The following is a 20,151-nucleotide window of genomic DNA, read 5'->3' as shown; positions in this document are numbered from 1 at the left end:
TTAGTGTTGGTATTCAGCGGATTACCTTTTACTTCGACTGCCAGGTTGCGATCCATTGTCTTCTTGAGGAATCCTTGGCATCACCGGTTGAGATCTCTACGATTTTGTTGGATATTAGGTGCCTCCTTTGCTCTTTTGAGGTTGTTTCCTTTTGCTTTGTAAATACAAATGCTAATGTGTATGCCATAAATTTTTTTAGTGGGCTTTGCTCTAATTAACCTCGCTTGGGTATGTGGAGATATTCCTTTTCGGATGACCTCCTAAGCATTGTATCTGACTCTTTGCCTTCTATGACTCAATGAATTGCCCCTTTGGGGTTTTCACGTGCCAAAAAAATTGGAATGAAGTGAGACCAAACTTGAATTAAGTCAAGTTGCCTATGTAATCTTAGAAAGGATCAGTCTTGTAAATTATGCCTTTTTATAGTCGAATGAACATGAAACTATCGTCGGAACTATCTTCTTCATGTAACCCAAGAGAACTTTATTAGGTCGTAACAAGGCTCAGGACACAATTTCAAATGAAGGTAAAACGCTCTAATATGCCCTAAGGTTGGTTCAAGTGGTATAAGTGTTTTGAGAAAATTATTTCTTGTGACAAGCTTATCTCTTTTTCTTACTTTTATTTTTTCAAACTTTGCTATTTTCTTTTTTCTCAAGCCTTTCTTTTTACTTTCAAGCTTCTTTTTTTCTTCTGTATTTTTTTCCCGGCTTGATTTTTGCTTGCGTTTGTAACATTGGATTGAAATTGAATTCTGCTGATGCTTAAAAATTGAACCCTGCGATATAATGGGTTGTTATGGATAATAAGATAATAGGATGGTACGTAAGCTATAAGCTCAAGGGTGGCTAGTGAATTTTGATGTTTTTCGGCATTGTGGGTTCAATTAGACATCATCTCCTTCTATGCTTCATGCTCTATCGAAGGGGATTAGATGTGTGGAAAGTTCAAGAATATTTTTTTTAATCAAGATATCAAGACTTTGACACAAATTATCTCAAGAATAAGTGAAATGTAACGAATTTTTACGCTTCAGAATTGAAAGGTAACAAAATTTTATTGATTTTGAATGTCGTGCCTTAGGTTCTAGCAGTTGTTCATTGTATGATCCGGTAGAGTGTAGAAAACACAATATGAGAAGGCATTGAAAAACTTTCTTTGTCCACAAGGAAATTTGAAAGTCGATAGATTCTCCTTAGACCTCGAAAAATCCACGTCAAAATCATCAGTTGGGAGTTATACATGATTTTCAAAACCATAAAACACACTATCCAAGGCATTTGTTCATCATAGTTAGGTATGCCTTTAGGGTGATAAAATGCGGTGTGTACAAAAACAATTTTTGTAATCATGATTGTGTAATTAACATTAATTCTAATTAGGGAGAAAGAATGCCATCCATTCGCGTTTGAGATGCCACACCTATGCCCAGACACAGAGGTGCGTGAAATGACCGTTGCACTGTTGGGCATTTTCGGGGTTCCAAGGTGTGCGACGATCATTTTACGTGCCCCTGTGTCAAGACGTAGGGGCGATGTGCATTGTAGGACCGGGAGGTATTCTCTTTTGGTTATTAATATGATAAGCATATTTTTCAAATAAATTTTTATTTGCTTTGTTAAAATCAAGGAATTTCGTTGTAAAATTTAATAATCAAATGGGCTTATGTTCTCTATGCCCTACACCTAGACACATCAGCCTGCCACATAAGAGGGCAGGATGGTCATTGCACCCACCCCCATGTCTGGGAGCAGCTTGCACCCCCGGCACATAAAACATTCTCCTTAATCAAATTTAGAATATTTTGAAAATTTTTCATTTTGATTTTTTTTTTTTTAATTTGATTGCACTTTCCTTTTATTTTCCATGTAACGAGAAGCACAATCATCTTTAAGGCATCATGATTCATGACCGCGGTTAAATAATTAAGGAGATGATAAAAATACCTTTTTTAAACTGTTAATTGAAGCTGTAACATTCCTGAACGCTGTTAAATAGATAAGGGAATAGAAAATATTTTTTAGACAATTAATTGAAGCCATAACATTTCTGGTGGAGGTAGAATTGGTTGCTTTGGAGAGACGAAATTTTGCTGCTATTAGTAGCAGGAACATTCCTGATGTTCCTGCTACAAGGCTGGTAGCCAAGGAAATGAGATCTTACAGGGTATTTTAGAAAATACAAACACCTAAGAGGGCATTTATGAACCGGAAAAGTGAATTATTCCATTTTCTTGGCTGCTAACCTTGTAGCAGGAACATTCCTGCTATAAGTGTAGCAGCAAAATTTTTTCCAGCTTTTGGGGTATATAGATAGGGAAGACACACGAGTCGATGATAAGGTTGATGAGATCACCCATTCCACTTTTTAACATTTCGGAAGTCTGCAATCCAGCTCCTTACATTCCTGTATTTACAGGAATTTATTGTCGGATTAATAACAATATGGGTTTATCTGTGATTTGTCCAAATTAAGGGAGTTAAAGTTTAATCTTATCAAACTATGATGTGGCTTTTCTGCTTAGAAATAGCTCTAATTGAGGAAGATTGGTGTCATATCCGATCCATTTCTAGCTAATACAGAGTAGATAACGAGTTGATTGGGTTCCCATCCGACGTTTTGGGAGAACCCTCTAAAATGGATTCAAAATCTTTTCCTTTTTAAACCTCTCACAAGGATTGAACAACATCACAAATGAGTTTTCACACAGGAAGGAGTTACAGATAGGGAATTTTTTTATAATCCGAGGGAGAAGAAAGAGAGTTTCTAACAGAGAGAGAGAGAGAGAGAGAGAGAGAGAGAGAGAGAGCAAAGCTGAGAAGGAAGGGCGATGGGATCAATGGAGATTGAAGGTGGGAATGAGAAGCCAAAGCTGAACAAGTACGCACTTGCTTGTGCTATAGTGGCTTCATTGATCAATTGTATATTTGGTTATGGTGGGTTCTCTCTCTTTGTATCTCCCACACACACACACACCCACACAGAGATTGAAGAACTGAGTTTTGTATATGTTTTCCCTCTCTCTCCCAGAACTGGGTTTGAATTTTTAGGAATTTTCAGAGATAACTTCTCTTTCACATTTTAGGACAGCATGAGCTGAATGGAGAGGAATAGAATGGTGAACTCAACTTTTCTATAATTTATAATGATGATTTTTAAATGGGAAAGAAAACACTATCTCTACACCTAGACACAGGGTCGTGTGAAATGAACGCTGCATCGTCGGGGATTTCAGCCTTTTCATGGGAATACGGTGGTAATTTCGTACGGTCCTATGTCTAGGTGCAGGAATATATATGAAAATGCTTACATTAGAATTTTTTTCTTTTTTTTTTTAAATATATTGCTCCTTTCATTATATTTTTTTTGGCGAATAAATGAATATATATAGAACCCCAAAGGAAGAAGGTGGGCCTTGGTGCAACAGTAAAGTTGCTCCATCAGGGTTTGTATCTCGTAACATTTTCTTTGCAAAAGCAGAGGTGAGACTATGTATATTATAATCTTTTGTAGTGACGGGAGTTTCGTGCACCCAATTCATCCTTTATAGAACCCCAAAGGACGAAACAAATAATACAAGGCAAAGATGCCACCAAGTGACAACTCAACCCCAGGCATGAATAAAGAATTTAAAAGTCAAACCTAATACCATGACACTTTCTCCTCTTCTCTGCTAAGTAGTGATTTGACTAGAACAAATTTTTCATTATCTAACCATACTATTACTTCCTCTTTTGAGTAAAATTGATGAACAATTGCTGAAGGATTACTGTTTAAATCTATGATCTGAAATTGAATTATTAATATAAAACAAAAAAGATTATTTCTTATTTATTTAAATTTGCTGCAACAGACACAGGTGTTTTGAGTGGAGCAAATATCTTCGTAAAAGATGATCTCAAACTCAATGAAAGCCAAATCGAAATACTTGCCGGAACCCTAAATTTAAGTGCTCTGGTAGGTTCCGCCATAGCTGGAAGAACCTCTGATACGATCGGTCGACGTTACACAATCGTTGTAGCATCTCTTATCTTCTTGATCGGTGCAATCCTGATGGGCTACTCCCCAAACTACACAATCCTCATGACCGGCCGCTGCATCGCCGGCGTCGGCGTAGGCTTTTCTCTTATGATCGCACCTGTCTACTCGACGGAGATTTCCTCCTCTTCACACCGAGGAGCTCTCTCTTCTCTCCCTGAGATATGCATCAGCGTAGGAATCTTAACAGGTTACATCTCGAATTTAGCCTTTTCGAAGTTGCCATTGAAGCTCGGTTGGCGTATGATGTTTGGAATTGCAGCCATTCCTGCAATTGCTTTAGTTTTCGCAATCCTTCAGATGCCGGAATCTCCAAGATGGTTGGCAATGCAAGGTCGTCTGAAGGAAGCTGAGGAAGTATTATTGTTAGTTTCTGATACCAAAGAAGAAGCAAAATCGCGGTTTCGAGACCTAAAATTAGCTGCAGGGATCGACGAAAACTGTAAAGAAGATGTAGTGATTCCATCCAAGAAAATAGCTTCTGGTGCTGGGGTTTGGAAAGAGCTCTTCATAAGACCAACACCCACAGTTCGTCGGATAATGCTTGCTGCTTGGGGAATCCATTTTTTTCAACATCTTACAGGTATAGAAGCTGTGGTCTTATATAGTCCAAGAATCTTCAAGAAAGCTGGGGTTATGGGTAAACAGAAGCTTTTGCTTGCTACAGTTGGTGTTGGGGTTACAAAGTTACTCTTTATCTTGGTTGCTACATTCAACTTAGACAAGTTTGGGAGGAGAAGATTGATGTTAACAAGTGTGTCAGGTGCAACTACAGCATTAATAGTATTAGGGTTTTGTTTGACAGTGGTGGATCATGCTAAAAAACAGCTTCTTTGGGCTCTTTGTCTTAGTATTATTTCTACATATACATTTGTGGCTTTCTTCTCTATTGGGCTTGCAACTGTTACATGGGTTTATACTGCAGAGATATGGCCATTAAGACTTAGGGCACAAGGAGCTAGTGTTGGAGTTGCTATTAATAGAGCTATGAATGCTACTATTTCTATGACTTTCATATCAATCTATGAAGCTATAACTATTGGTGGTGCTTTCTTTATGTTTGCTGGGTTTGCTACATTGGCTGGAGTGTTCTTTTACTTCTTTATGCCTGAAACTAAGGGAAAAGCTTTGGAAGAGATTGAGATGTTATTTACCCCAGAGGGTTCTAAAGCTCATCAACAAAAAACTGAAGAAGTTGTTGTGTAGACTTGTTGAATGTTGATTTTATTTTTTTCTCTTTTATTGTTTTTGTATACTTAATCTTCTTTTATTATTTTTTGTATACTTTAAAACATTAAGGAGAAAGTTTTCTTCCACCGTGGGAGAAGGAAAATCCGAAGCTTTATTATGCTTCGACAGGTTGTACAAACAAATTAGACTTTTTCCTATTATTTTCTCTCTTACTGCTCTGCACGCATATATACAATTTCTGTTTGCATAGGATAGAATTCCAAGCACACCATTGTATGAGTGATACTCTCGAGAATTGGAATTCTCTCGCGATTGTAGCAGGAGTGCCAGAATTCTACTAGACTAAGTTGGCAAGGCCCTTTTGGGCCAAACAAGTAAGTTTCTCTCTCCTCCCCTATTTTAATTATTTAATTAGTATACATGTAATAGTATAAGTGAGCTTTCCACTTTTCCCAAAATACCCTTCTTAGGCCTTTATTCCATTATGTCCTCATCCCAATATTTCCCTATTTATTCCATTATGTTGCCAAAATATGGTTTTCAAAATGATAATATATTGTCGTACGCCGAGAGGCTACTGAAATGATTTTTCAAATATTTAAATACTAATTCATATGCCGTTATGCTGCCCAAATGAATTTGCTGGTCTTTTATCATTAATCCTAGTCTCAAAAGCAATCTTTTTCTGAGAAATCTCGTTTGACACTCAGTCATCATCAATGGACCTCAGTCATAAAAAAATCAAGTGAGAAATTCCCTGAAATGGTGTGTTGTAATCTTTGTATGTCCTGGTTAATATCATAGTTAGTTAAAATGGGAATAGGAAATTTTTTTTTTTCCGTTTAGTATAGCATGTTTAAAATAGTTCAAAATTTAAATTGGACAGTAAATAATACAGTCAAACATTTTAATATATAATCTATGATTAGTATATGTCTAAATGCTATATTATACTAGGATGTATGAAATTGTGTTGTATATATGTATTAATATATATAAGTGCATTATGGTATGATGTGAATGCTAAGTTCCCTTATACTAATATACCTTAAAATTAACAAATCTAAATTCATTAAGTAAATAAAAAGTTATTTTATTTATACTAAATATATAGGTCATATGTAAGGAGTCTTATCTTTTAGTTAGGTATGCAAATTACATTAAGCTAGTTAGGCATTATACTAAGCAAATGGCATATAATGTTAATTTAATTAAATCAAATGTAAACCTAATCAAACATAGGAGGATGAAATTAATTACATTTTCCTAAATTGACTATTTAAATCTAAAATTATATTCTAATTATATTACAAGAGATGTCGACTGAATTTGGCTCAAGTACTTGTTTGCTGGACTCCATTGATCTAAATTGTATTTTGAATCGGGCCATTGGGGGCCCAAATGATGTGGATTGCAATGCGTACCCGGGGCCCCTTGTTAGTGGATTTGCACAAACCAAGGCTTAAGAATGGGCTCGATCTCTCCTCTCATGGTCCATAATCCCTCTCTCACTTTTTATTGATGGGTCTTCTTTATCATAAACTTTTTTTTTTTTTAAAATTTTTGCCTATCTAGGTAGACAATTTGCTCAACTAATATCAGGTTTATCTTACCTTTGTTCTTCAAATGATTTACTGTGGGCTATGGGTTTGGGAGTTCTCGTCCTTTCTCCAATTAGGCACATCTATATGGTGACTATTGATCATGTCTTTCCGAGCTCAGCAGTTGTTGGGGAAGCCCTAGCTATCCGGCTGGGTATTAAAGCAGCTATTAGTGTTGGTATTCAGCGGATTACCTTTTACTTCGACTGTCGGGTTGTGATCCATTGTCTTCTTGAGGAGTCCTTGGCATCATCGGTTGAGATCTCTACGATTTTGTTGGCTATTAGGTGCCTCCTTCGCTCTTTTGAGGTTGTTTCCTTTTGCTTTGTAAATAGAAATGCTATGTATGCCCATAAATTTTCTAAGTGGGCTTTGCTCTAACCTCGCTTGGGTATGTGGAGACATTCCTTTCCGGATGACCTCCTAAGCATTGTATCTGACTCTTTGCCTTCTATGGCTCAATGAATTGCCCCTTTGGGGCTTTTACGTGCCAAAAAAAAAATAAAATGATTTGCCGTACTGGCAAAAGATTTTCTCATGTACCCATTTTCTTGTTTTTACCATTCAACTATGAAGGCAAACTCTTCCGAAACTCTTACTAGACCGGCCATTATGTGAGAGATAAAAATTGTAATAGGTGATAATTAGAGGGGGGGGGGGGGGGTGTGGAAATTGGAATGAGGTGAGACCAAACTTGAATTAAGTCAAGTTGACTATATAATCTTAGAAGGGATCAGTCTTGTGAATTATGCTTTGTTATAGTCGGATTAACATGAAACTATCGATGGAACTATCTTCATCATATAGCCCAAGACAACTTTATTAGGGTCGGAACTATCTTCATCATATAACCCAAGAGAACTTTATTAGGTTGTAACAAGGCTCAGGACACAATTTCAAATGAAGGTAAAACGCTCTAATATGCCCTAAGGTTCGTTCAAGTGGTATTAATGTTTTGAGAAAATTATTTCTTGTGACAAGCTTATTTCTCTTTTTCTTACTTTTATTTTTTCAAACTTTGCTATTTTCTTTTTCTCACTACAACAAAATACACTTATAGCTACGGATACTTTATTGCGGTTTTTTAAAACCGCAGCTATAAATGTCTTAAAACTGCGGTTTTTTTATATGCAGTAATATGAGATACTTATTGCTGCGGTATTTAAAAACCGCAGTAACAGAGGACCTTGTAACTGCGGAAACAAAATCACAGTTAAAAACCGTAGTAATATGAGACACTTTTTGTTGCGGTATTTAAAACCACAGCAACAGAGGACCCTATAACTATGGAAACAAAGCCGTAGTTAAAAACCGTAGTGATATGAGATACATTTTACTGTAATATTTAAAATTGCAATAATAGAGGAACCTATAAATGCGAAAACAAAACTGCAGATAAAAATTGCAGTAATATGAGATATTTATTGCAACGGTATTCAAAACCGCAATAAAACAGAGGACCTTGTAACTACGAAAACAAAATCACAGTTAAAAAGTGCAGTAATATCTGGTACTTATTGTTGTGGTATTTAAAATCACACTAATAGAGGACCCTATAACTATGGAAACAAAATCGCAATTATATGGAATACTTATTAATGTGGTATTTAAAACTACAATAATAGAGGACCCTATAACTGTAGAACCAAAATCTTAAAAATCGCAGTAATATAAGATACTTGATGTGGTATTTAAAACTGTGGTAACTACATCTCTCCCCCAACCTATGACCCCTAAATTCATTCTCACCCAAACCTACCTGCAAACCGTTTCCTTCGCTCACTCTCACTCTCCAATAACCTTGTTCACTCTAGACTTTCGATCTATTGCATCAACAACAGCGAAGAAGGTAATCTCTCTCTCTCTCTCTCTCTCACAGAGAGAACCCTCTCCCATAGTCATTACCTTCAACCAGCACCATAGTTAGTAAAATCGTGTATAATATGCATACACGTACATATCACTAAAAAAAAAATGTTTTTTTAACCAGAACCGAGTGCAAGGGTGTGCATACGTGTATAGCTTTTGCCTAGTTGCTTAAGAGTGTCAAATTCGAACTAGTTTCGAATAAGCCAAACCGAATCGAATAAAATGTTTTCTTCAATTTGAGTATCGAATTTCATAACCGAATCCAAACTGATTTTGGATATTAGTATATTATAATGAATTAATATAGGGAGAAAGAACGCTACTTGGTCACGTGCGGTGTGCAACCCCTATGCCGAGACACATAGCCGCACAAAATGACCGTTGTGTCCCATGAAAAGGAGGAAATCCTTGAGGGTGCAACGGTCATTTTGTACAGCTCTCTGCTTGGGTGTAGGGACCATGCGCTGGACGAGACAAGGTAGCGTTCTCTTTCCCATTAATATATTATAGTATATTAATATATATATACATATTTATATTACTAGAATTATTATTAGATTTTATATACTATACTATAGTATAATAGATTATATTATATATTATATATTATAATATATGGATCGAATATAAGAACCAGTTGAACCGTATAAATCAAAAATTGAACCGAACAATTCAGCTTAAATTATAATTTCAAAATAAACATGTGATTGACTCTGAGATGTACGTTCGTCTGCACGTACATGAAGATGATCAATTCTCAATATAAATTGTGTTGAATATCTTTTTCTTTCCCGCCTTAAACCCGAGCCCCATTCCCTTCCCGCTTCTTCCTACCAAAAGGAAAAAAAAAAAATCCGTTCCCGCTTCCAGTCACCCATGCGCCCCTTTCTCAATCTCTCAAATCTCTCTCCCCGCCTTTACCAAAATTAAAAAAAATCTCTCTCCCCACGCGCCCCTCTCTCATTCTCTCAAATCTCTCTCAACCCTATCTGTTCCCTTCCACTTCCAATCACCTCCACCTGTTTTTTTTTTGGTAAATCCCGCCCATATACTCGAAACCCCTGGCGGCGCCTCAAAAGAGCGCGAGAACGAAGCAGCCGTCTAGAACCATCATCTCCACGAATTCGTTGCTGCTGAGAGAGATTGGTCCTTCGTAGCAGGCTCGAGCCTTCTCCTCAACCTCCCGGATAGAATCGAGGTAGAGATTCACGTCTTGATGGGTGTGATTCAGAACCTGATAGAGAGAACGCCACTTGTGATGGTCCATATCTCGGAGGTTCTTCCGACCGTGATGGTAAGGACCCAGGGAAACGATTTGTGGGACAAAGGCCTTGTCGTAATTGTCGCCCACACAGAGGTACTGTGGGACTCGGTAGATGCAGAGCTTGGCCCATGAGGCAGCTTCATGATCTTGATGGGCTTGCTCTAGCTTTTCTCTAATGGAGATCGCCCAATCTGATTCCATTGGATTCGTTACTTCTCTTTCTTCTTTAACATTTTCGTCGTCACCATTGATTGATGTCAAATGCGATTGCGAAAAGGAGGATTCTTGCAGCGTCAGCCGCTACTGCTCCGGAGGTGGTTGTGTATGGGATTGTCGCCGTTGCAGTGGTCCCAATTGAAGGTCATGTGAAGGGATAGAACCAGGTGAGTTTACGATTCCAGCTTCCACTGTTTCCCTCAGTTTGAGAGCGATGAGATACCAACTTAAAAGCTCCTTATTAAACACTGCTACCATTTTTCTAAGATTACAAAAGGTTTTTATGCTTTGAAATCAATTTTTTCAGTTTCTTTCAGGAGCAAGAGAGATAGCAGCCAAGAAGAAGGGGTGGTGCGGTAGCTTAAGGGGAGGGATCTTTGCCGTGTTCGGAATGCCATTTTCCAGAAGACAGGTTTTCTGGATTGAAATCTGAAGCCCGTTTGGCGATATCTCTCTACCTCTCAAACCTGAAATGTTTGGCCGATTATAGCTAGAAGAGAGTTTTCATGGTAAGTGCTTAGAATCTTAGTATGGGTGTAAGTGTATAACATTAGCATGATTATTTCTTTTATCCTGTCCATAATATAAAAGAGCTAAATGTATTTAAATCTCTCTCACTCTCTCTTTGCACTTTCCTCTGCATTTCAGTTTTAGTGGGATTCTCTTCTTTTGCAATATAGCTTCATTTTATTTGTTGCTCTTTCTTGGGCTCAAGATGACTCTTTAGGGCCAAAGGACATTTAGATTTTCTTTCCATGATGTCTTCATTGTCTGAAATTGAACAAATGCTTTAGATTCTTTTTGTAGGGGAAGCAAAGTGGCTTCCAGCGCACTTTGACTGTTTTGGCTAGGTTTCATAGCTGCTTGTCTGAGAGTAGATTGATTTCCAAAGGTAAGTTCTCTGGTTGCTTTAGCTAGGATATAGAGCTGTTAATGGGAGCTCCACCCCACACCCCCCCCCACCAAAAAAAAAGAAAAAAGAATAGCATTATGATGCTGTAGATGCTTACTGCAATGATACCTACAGATTGTTTGTTTTTTTTTTCTTTTGTAAGCTTAAGAGATAAATTATAGTTTTTGTTAATACCTCAGATGAGGGTTGGATGACTAGTTGATTATTCATTGTTTTCCAGGTCATGTTTGTATGTGGTTCTGATCTACTTCAATCTTTTAACATCCTTAGAGCTTGGATCTATGAGCAGGTATGTTTCTTGGAAGTCATGTTCTCTGCTTTCACTAAGAAGTTGGTTAGTTGATAAACTAATTAATTTTGATCATATTGATTCTCAACTTGCAAAATTTGTTGAAGTAACAAAATAATATTTGCATGCTTTTATCCTTTTAGTTACTGTCCTAAGTAGAATATGTTTCCCATCATGTTTCTGTTTTATACTGTGAATTAGATTAGTGGCTCATTGTCAGATCCACCGTCCCTCCAGTAGCAAGTGAACAAAAACAGGTGTACTCTAGCATTTGGATATGAGTAGTTTTGTTGCATATTATTTTTTTTTTTTCTGTTCTACCTCAACTTTAGATTATGAAATCACTTAAATCTAATTTAGTAACAATGTAAAAAGTGAAATCTGGGTTCAGAATTGATATCTATCAAAATGTCAATTTGAGATTAGAAGATCTGAATTTTAACTTGGTGGAAGGTAATAATCAGAATCTAAGTAATAAATTCAACTGATTTATGTGAAATCAACACATAATCTGTTTTGGCCCCCTTTCCTTTTTCTCATTAGAAACTTTGTTGATCCCAATTCCCAAATGCTTACAACTTTATACATGTGGTAATGAGTGTTGTACAGGTTATAGAAGTTTAGTGAACAATTTTAATAGATTTTTGGATCAACTCTCTGTCCTTTTCCATGTATTTGAAAGGCTACTTTGTATTGATTGTCAATTTGAAGGCTTAATATGCTAGATGCTTTTAGGGTGCTAGTCTTAAAAGTTATTTTTATATTACAGTTTTTTTTTTATTTCTATTATAATTTATTGGTCATTATTTTTAACTATTATTTATTTCGAGAATAATCCTTTGTTATCTATATATGTGTGATAGGTACTTGATGCCTATACTGGTCACAATGAGTCAACACTACAAGGGAATCGCTCTTCTTTAGCTAGTCATAATGCTTCTTCATCTCAACAAGGTAAAGTGATATATAATTTATGGTTTTATCATGAGTATTTATTAAATAATTTTTTAACAATTAGTTTTATTAATATTGATTACAGGAAGTATCCCATAAACTCAAAATATAGTCAATCAAGAAGGTGGTAGACCATTGTAGAGTTCCCCATCAGCATAGCACTTGGGAGGCTGAGACTCGATCAAGATCTGAACAACAAGGAGCACTCAACTACTAGTTGAGTCTAGTAGTAGTTTTTTTTTTTTTTTTTTTTTGGCGTACAATATGAATTGTTGGGAGTTGAGTGTTTTTAGGATACTACTGTTGATTTGTTAGGTATTTTGGATTTAAGTGATTCGGATGGTGAACATGATTTTTTTTTAGATGTATTTTGAAGTTAAGTGATTTGGATGATAAACACGATTTATGCATTTATATATATTTTGGTGTTAAACAATTATGTGTATCGAATGGTTTTTTATTTTAATCATATTACGTGTTGAATGGATTTTTATTTTAGATGTATTGTGTAATGAATGGATTATGTGGATTCAAGAAATAGGCATAATCTAAAATTTTCATAATTAAAATCCACGACTATAAATTTTGTTGCACAAAAAGTTGCAGTTAAAATTTGTAGTTATAGATTTTGATGCACAAAAATCCGCAACTAAAATCCATAGTTACAAGTTTCATAAAAAAAATCCGTAGCTAATATCTGCAGTTATAGCCTTTAATGCACAAAAATTTGCAATTGCAATCTGCATCTACATGTCTATAGATTTTGTTGCATAAAAAATCCGCAATTAAAAAATGTAGCTAAAAATTTTGGGACGCAAAATTGTGCAGCTAAAATTTGCAGGTATAGATTTGTTGAGGAAAAATCCACAACTAAAAGTCTGCAGTTAGATATTGACTACGGAAAAATCCATAGTTAAAAATCTGCAGCTATAGATTTACTGCGGAAAAATCCACAGTTAAAAATCCGTAGCTATAGATTTGCTGCGGAAATATCCGTAGCTATAGGGTACCCTTTTCCTGCGGTAGGATAACCATAGCTACAGACTTAGCGACAACACTTGTAGTTGCAGATAAAAAACCGCAGGTAATCTGTAGTTATAGGCTATTGCTGCGGATTTTTGGGCCTATTACTACGGAAAAAAACGCCGTTATAAGCCCTTTTTGTTATAGTGTCTCAAGCCTTTCTTTTTTACTTTCAAGCTTCTTTTTTTCTTATGTTTTTTTTTTTTCAGTTTGATTTTTGCTTGCCTTTGTAACATTGGATTGAAATTGAATTATGCTGATGCTTAAAAATTGAACCTTGCGATATAATGGGTTGTTATGGATAAGATACTAGGCTGGTAAGCTATAAGCTCAAGGGTGGCTAGTGGATTTTGATGATTTTCGGCATTGTGGGTTCAATTAGACATCATCTCCTTCTATGCATCATGCTCTATGGAAGGGGATTAGATGTGTGGAAAGTTCAAGAATTTAGACCTCAAAAAATCCCCGTCAAAATCACCAGTTGGGAGTTGTACATGATCTCCAAAACCATAAAACACACTATCCAAGGCATTTGTTCATCATAGCTAGGTATGCCTTTAGGGTGATAAAATTCAGTGTCTACAAAAAACAACTTTTGTAATCATGATTGTGTAATTAACATTAATTCTAATTAGGGAGAAAGAAGAATTTAGCTCGTCTCCAGGGAGGCGTGCGCCCAGGGTGCTGCCAGGGAGCATCCAATGGTTGAACTGTGCCGCACACATCTCGGTGCACACCTAGGGATGTGTACGGCACAACCCAACGGCTGGCAATGCCCTGGGTGTTCCCTGCTCCCTGGAGAAGATCCTGATCCGAGAAAGAACACCACCCGATTGCGTCTAAGATGCTGCACTTATGCCCTGACAGGGGCACGTAAAATGACCGTTGCACCGCTGGTCATTTCCAGGGTTCCAGGGTATGCGGCGGTCATTTTGCGTGCCCCTATGTCAAGGCGTAAGTGCGATGTACGCTGCACGATCGGGAGGTGTTCTCTTTCCGTTATTAATATGATAAGCATATTTTTCAAATAAATTTTTATTTGCTTTGTTAAAATTGAGGAATTTCGTTGTAAAATTTAATAATCAAATTTAGAATATTTTGAAAAATATCCATTTTGATGTATTTTTTTTAAATTTGATTGCACTTCCCTTTTATTTTCCTTGTAACGAGAAGCAGAATCATCTTTAAGGCATCATGATTCATGACTGCAGTTAAATAATTATGGAGATGATAAATATACCTTTTTTATACTGTTAATTGAAGCTGTAACATTCCTGAACGCTGTTAAATAGATAAGGGAATATAAATTTTTTATTTAGACAATTAATTGAAGCCATAACATTCCTGGTGGAGGTAGAGTTGGTTGCTTCGGAGAGATGAAATTTTGCTGCTACACTAGTAGCAGGAATGTTCCTGCTACAAGGCTGGCAGCCAAGGAAGTGGGATCTTAAAGGGTATTTTAGAAAGTACAAAAACCTAGGAGGGTATTTATGAACCCAAAGGAGAAGTGAATTATTCCATTTCCGTGGCTGCTAGCCTTGTAGCAGGAACATTCCTGCCATAAATGTAGCAGCAAAATTTTTTTCGCTTTTGGAGTATATTGGTAGGGAGGACACACGAGTCGATGATAAGGTTGATGAGATCACCCATTCCACTTTTTAACATTTCGGAAGTCTGCAATCCAGCTCCTTACATTCCAGTATTTACAGGAATTTATTGTCGGATTAATAACAATATGGGTTTATCTGTGATTTGTCCAAATTAAGAGAGTTAAAGTTTAATCTTATCAAACTATGATGTGGCTTTTCTGCTTATAAATAGCTCTCTAATTGAGGAAGATTGGTGTCATATCCGATTCATTTCTAGCTAATACAGAGTGGATAACGAGTTGATTGGGATTCCATCCGACATTTTGGGAGAGCCCTCTAAAATGGACTCAAAATCTTTTCCTTTTTAAACCTCTCACAAGGATTGAACAACATCACAAATGAGTTTTCACACAGGAAAGAGTTACAGATAGGGAATTTTTTTTTAATCCGAGGGAGAAGAAAGAGAGTTTCTAACAGAGAGAGTGAGAGAGAGCAAAGCTGAGAAGGAAGGGCGATGGGAACAATGGAGATTGAAGGTGGGAATGAGAAGCCAAAGCTGAACAAGTACGCACTTGCTTGTGCTATAGTGGCTTCATTGATCAATTGTATATTTGGTTATGGTGGGTTCTCTCTCTTTGTATCTCCCACACACACACACACACACACAGAGATTGAAGAACTGAGTTTTGCATATGTTTTCCCTCTCTCTCCCAGAACTGGGTTTGAATTTTTAGGAATTTTCAGAGATAACTTCTCTTTCACATTTTAGGACAGCATGAGCTGAATGGAGACGAATAGAATGGTGAACTCAACTTTTCTATAATTTATAATGATGATTTTTAAATGGGAAAGAGAATACTACCTCTACGCCTAGACACAGGGTTGTGTGAAATGAACGCCACATCCTCAGGGATTTCAGCCTTTTCATGGGGATGTGGTGGTAATTTCGTACGGTCCTATGTCTAGGCGCAGGAATCGTGTGACACACATGACCAAGTAGCGTTATTTTCTTCTTTTTAAATATATGAAAATGCTTACATTAGATTTTTTTTTTTTAATTTTTTTATTGCTCCTGTCATTATATTTTTTTTGGCGAATAAATGAATATATACAACACCAAAGGAAGAAGGTAGGCCTTGGTGCAACAGTAAAGTTGCTCCATCAGGGTTTGTGTCAAGTAACAGTTTCTTTGCGAAAGCAGGGGTTAAGCTGCGTACATTATGATCCTCCCTAGTGGCGGGAGTCGTGTGCCCTGGGTACATCCTTTTTAGAATCCCAAAGGAAGGAACAAATAATACAAGGCAAATGTGCCACCAAGTGGCTGCTGAACCCAAAGCCTGAATAAAGAAGATAAAAGGCAAACCTAATACCATGACTCTTTCTCCTCCTGCTATGCCAAGTAGTGATTTGACAATTTGGATCCCTCTACTGCCGAGCTACCCAGCAGAACCGTGCTGCCTAGACACGACGAGGCATGCAATGACCACCTTACCCTTGCCCGAGTGGGAGCAAGGTGGTCATTGCACGTCTCACCATGTCTGGGCAGCACGGTCCTACCAAGCAGCTCGGTAGTAGAGGATCTGAATCCGTGATTTGAGTGTCTACCCAATGAAACTCCTCTATTTTTCCGTTTATTGATTTTTATAAAATCTTATATTCTATTTGCTTGACAAGAACAATTTTTTCATTATCTAACCATACTTTTACTTCCTCTTTTGAGTGAAATTGATGAACAATTGCTGAAGGATTACTGTTTGAATCTATGATCTGAAATTGAATTATTAATATAAAACAAAAAAGATTATTTCTTATTTATTTAAATTTACTGCAACAGACACAGGCGTTTTGAGTGGAGCAAATATCTTCGTAAAAGATGATCTCAAACTCAATGAAAGCCAAATCGAAATACTTGCCGGAACCCTAAATTTAAGTGCTCTGGTAGGTTCCGCCATAGCTGGAAGAACCTCTGATATGATCGGTCGACGTTACACAATCGTTGTAGCATCTCTTATCTTCTTGATCGGTGCAATCCTAATGGGCTACTCCCCAAACTACGCAATCCTCATGACCGGCCGCTGCATCGCCGGCGTCGGCGTAGGCTTTTCTCTTATGATCGCACCTGTCTACTCGACGGAGATTTCCTCCTCTTCACACCGAGGAGCTCTCTCTTCTCTCCCTGAGATATGCATCAGCGTAGGAATCTTAACAGGTTACATCTCGAATTTAGCCTTTTCGAAGTTGCCATTGAAGCTCGGTTGGCGTATGATGTTTGGAATTGCAGCCATTCCTGCAATTGCTTTAGTTTTCGCAATCCTTCAGATGCCGGAATCTCCAAGATGGTTGGCAATGCAAGGTCGTCTGAAGGAAGCTGAGGAAGTATTATTGTTAGTTTCTGATACCAAAGAAGAAGCAAAATCGCGGTTTCGAGACCTAAAATTAGCTGCAGGGATCGACGAAAACTGTAAAGAAGATGTAGTGATTCCATCCAAGAAAATAGCTTCTGGTGCTGGGGTTTGGAAAGAGCTCTTCATAAGACCAACACCCACAGTTCGTCGGATAATGCTTGCTGCTTGGGGAATCCATTTTTTTCAACATCTTACAGGTATAGAAGCTGTGGTCTTATATAGTCCAAGAATCTTCAAGAAAGCTGGGGTTATGGGTAAACAGAAGCTTTTGCTTGCTACAGTTGGTGTTGGGGTTACAAAGTTACTCTTTATCTTGGTTGCTACATTCAACTTAGACAAGTTTGGGAGGAGAAGATTGATGTTAACAAGTGTGTCAGGTGCAACTACAGCATTAATAGTATTAGGGTTTTGTTTGACAGTGGTGGATCATGCTAAAAAACAGCTTCTTTGGGCTCTTTGTCTTAGTATTATTTCTACATATACATTTGTGGCTTTCTTCTCTATTGGGCTTGCAACTGTTACATGGGTTTATACTGCAGAGATATGGCCATTAAGACTTAGGGCACAAGGAGCTAGTGTTGGAGTTGCTATTAATAGAGCTATGAATGCTACTATTTCTATGACTTTCATATCAATCTATGAAGCTATAACTATTGGTGGTGCTTTCTTTATGTTTGCTGGGTTTGCTACATTGGCTGGAGTGTTCTTTTACTTCTTTATGCCTGAAACTAAGGGAAAAGCTTTGGAAGAGATTGAGATGTTATTTACCCCAGAGGGTTCTAAAGCTCATCAACAAAAAACTGAAGAAGTTGTTGTGTAGACTTGTTGAATGTTGATTTTATTTTTTTCTCTTTTATTGTTTTTGTATACTTAATCTTCTTTTATTATTTTTTGTATACTTTAAAACATTAAGGAGAAAGTTTTCTTCCACCGTGGGAGAAGGAAAATCCGAAGCTTTATTATGCTTCGACAGGTTGTACAAACAAATTAGACTTTTTCCTATTATTTTCTTTCTTACTGCTCTGCACGCATATATACAATTTCTGTTTGGATAGGATAGAATTCCAAGCACACCATTGTATGAGTGATACTCTCGAGATTTGGAATTCTCTCGCGATTGTAGCAGGAGTGCCAGAATTCTACTAGACTAAGTTGGCAAGGCCCTTTTGGGCCAAACAAGTAAGTTTCTCTCTCCTCCCCTATTTTAATTATTTAATTAGTTTATATGTAATAGTATAAATGAGCTTTCCACTTTTCCCAAAATACCCTTCTTAGGCCTTTATTCCATTATGTCCTCATCCCAATATTTCCCTATTTATTCCAGTATGTTGCCAAAATATGGTTTTCAAAATGATAAGATATTGTTGTACGCCGAGAGGCTACTGAAATGATTTTTCAAATATTTAAATACTAATTCATAGTGGTCTCTTATCACTAATCCTAGTCTCAAAAGCAATCTTTTTCTGAGAAATCTTGTTTGACTCTCAGTCATCATCAATGGACCTTAGTCAAAAAAATCAAGTGAGAAATCCCCTCAAATGGCTGAAATCATGCCCAATCTCCAGTGGACTTTGCTCAACCGACAAAAGGGCTCAAAAAGGAATCTTTTACCGTGCATCTCTGATCGAAGTGTTCCCCACATTTTTTGACTACTGAAAAGGTATGTAGGTTTGTGTTCTTTATTTTCACTACCTTGCATTCGCAAATCTTTCTTTTTTTCCAACTTTTTTCTTCTTTTTTAAGCTTAATTTTTTGCTTAAAAAATGAACTCTGAGATATAATGGGTTGTTATGGATAAGATATTAAGATGGTAAGCTATAAGTGTGCTAATATAAATTATATATATATATATATATATATAAATTTTATATATATAATGGGTTGGTAAGGTAAAGTGTGCTAATATGAATTTTATATACATAAAAAAGCTTAGGCTCACAAAGGTGACTAGTATATTTTAATGTTTTGGGGATTACTTGTAATAAATACTAGCTGCTAAAGGTGGCCTCCCTTAATTTATGGGCTCAATGAGATGATATCTCCTTTTAAACTTCTTGTTCAATGGAAAGGAATCAAATGTGTGGAAAATTCAAGAATAATTTTTTTTATTGAGATTTTGACATAAAAGATTATTATCTCTAGAATAAGTGTAAGGTAATGAATTTTAGCACATGAGAATTGAAATGAAACAAAACTATATTGATATTTAAAGTAAGAGTATGACATGCAAGGTAAATGAAACAAATAATAGTAAAAACAAAATTTCTAACTCTCTCACGCCCGGTCCCTCGTATGAGCTTATTCACTCTTTTGGTTGTTTTTTATTCAAAATGGTGAACTTCTTCTAATATGGATGTCATACCTTAGAAGATTCTAGTAGTTGTAAGTTGTAAGTTTGTGCAGAGTATGGTAATTGCAATATGAGACGACACAAAAAATATATTTTAGAAAATTTGGATGTTTAAAAATTCTCTTTAGACATTGAAAAATCCATGTTCCACCCAGATTTATTGAGTTAAATATATTTATTTTAAATTCTTTAAAAATTTATAACTTTTATATTGTAAGTAGAAATTGAGTACGTGATTCAGATTGTGTTGGAAAAATTATGTTCTAAATACTATTCAAAGTTATACAAATAAGGAACCACTTTAACTAAAAAAAGATTTTAGAAAATTCATTTGAAGGTGGGTGTCACATGGCTAAAAAAGGTAATATTTTATAAAATAATGAATTCATTTTTAACTCATTTTTTAATGCAGGGTTTTAATAATAAAAATCACATAGTCAAAAAGTTTG

General features: G+C 36.5%; 2 protein-coding genes across 2 annotated transcripts; both read left to right on the top strand.

The window, feature by feature from the left end:
• Nucleotides 1–2,825: 2,825 nt before the first annotated feature.
• LOC122659008 (probable polyol transporter 6) lies at nt 2,826–5,244 on the top strand. Its single transcript, XM_043854173.1, has 2 exons — nt 2,826–2,936; nt 3,854–5,244. The coding sequence occupies exons 1-2, from the start codon at nt 2,831–2,833 to the stop codon at nt 5,242–5,244; spliced, it is 1,497 nt and encodes a 498-aa protein (XP_043710108.1). The 5' UTR covers nt 2,826–2,830.
• A 10,217-nt stretch (nt 5,245–15,461) lies between these two features.
• Nucleotides 15,462–18,172, top strand: LOC122659007 (probable polyol transporter 6). The gene is made up of 2 exons (XM_043854172.1): nt 15,462–15,567; nt 16,782–18,172. The coding sequence occupies exons 1-2, from the start codon at nt 15,462–15,464 to the stop codon at nt 18,170–18,172; spliced, it is 1,497 nt and encodes a 498-aa protein (XP_043710107.1).
• Nucleotides 18,173–20,151: the final 1,979 nt, after the last annotated feature.

This window comes from Telopea speciosissima, chromosome 4 (assembly GCF_018873765.1).
Source record: "Telopea speciosissima isolate NSW1024214 ecotype Mountain lineage chromosome 4, Tspe_v1, whole genome shotgun sequence".
NCBI lineage: Eukaryota > Viridiplantae > Streptophyta > Magnoliopsida > Proteales > Proteaceae > Telopea > Telopea speciosissima.
Note: the sequence above shows the minus strand (reverse complement) of the source record. Positions and strands in the feature narration are given on the sequence as shown.

Coding starts and splice junctions, on each gene's coding strand:
- LOC122659008 (XM_043854173.1), top strand. CDS start 2,831: ATGGGATCAATGGAGATTGAAGGTGGGAATGAGAAGCCAAAGCTGAAC. Junction 2,937..3,853: donor CAATTGTATATTTGGTTATG/GTGGGTTCTCTC, acceptor TTGCTGCAACAG/ACACAGGTGTTTTGAGTGGA.
- LOC122659007 (XM_043854172.1), top strand. CDS start 15,462: ATGGGAACAATGGAGATTGAAGGTGGGAATGAGAAGCCAAAGCTGAAC. Junction 15,568..16,781: donor CAATTGTATATTTGGTTATG/GTGGGTTCTCTC, acceptor TTACTGCAACAG/ACACAGGCGTTTTGAGTGGA.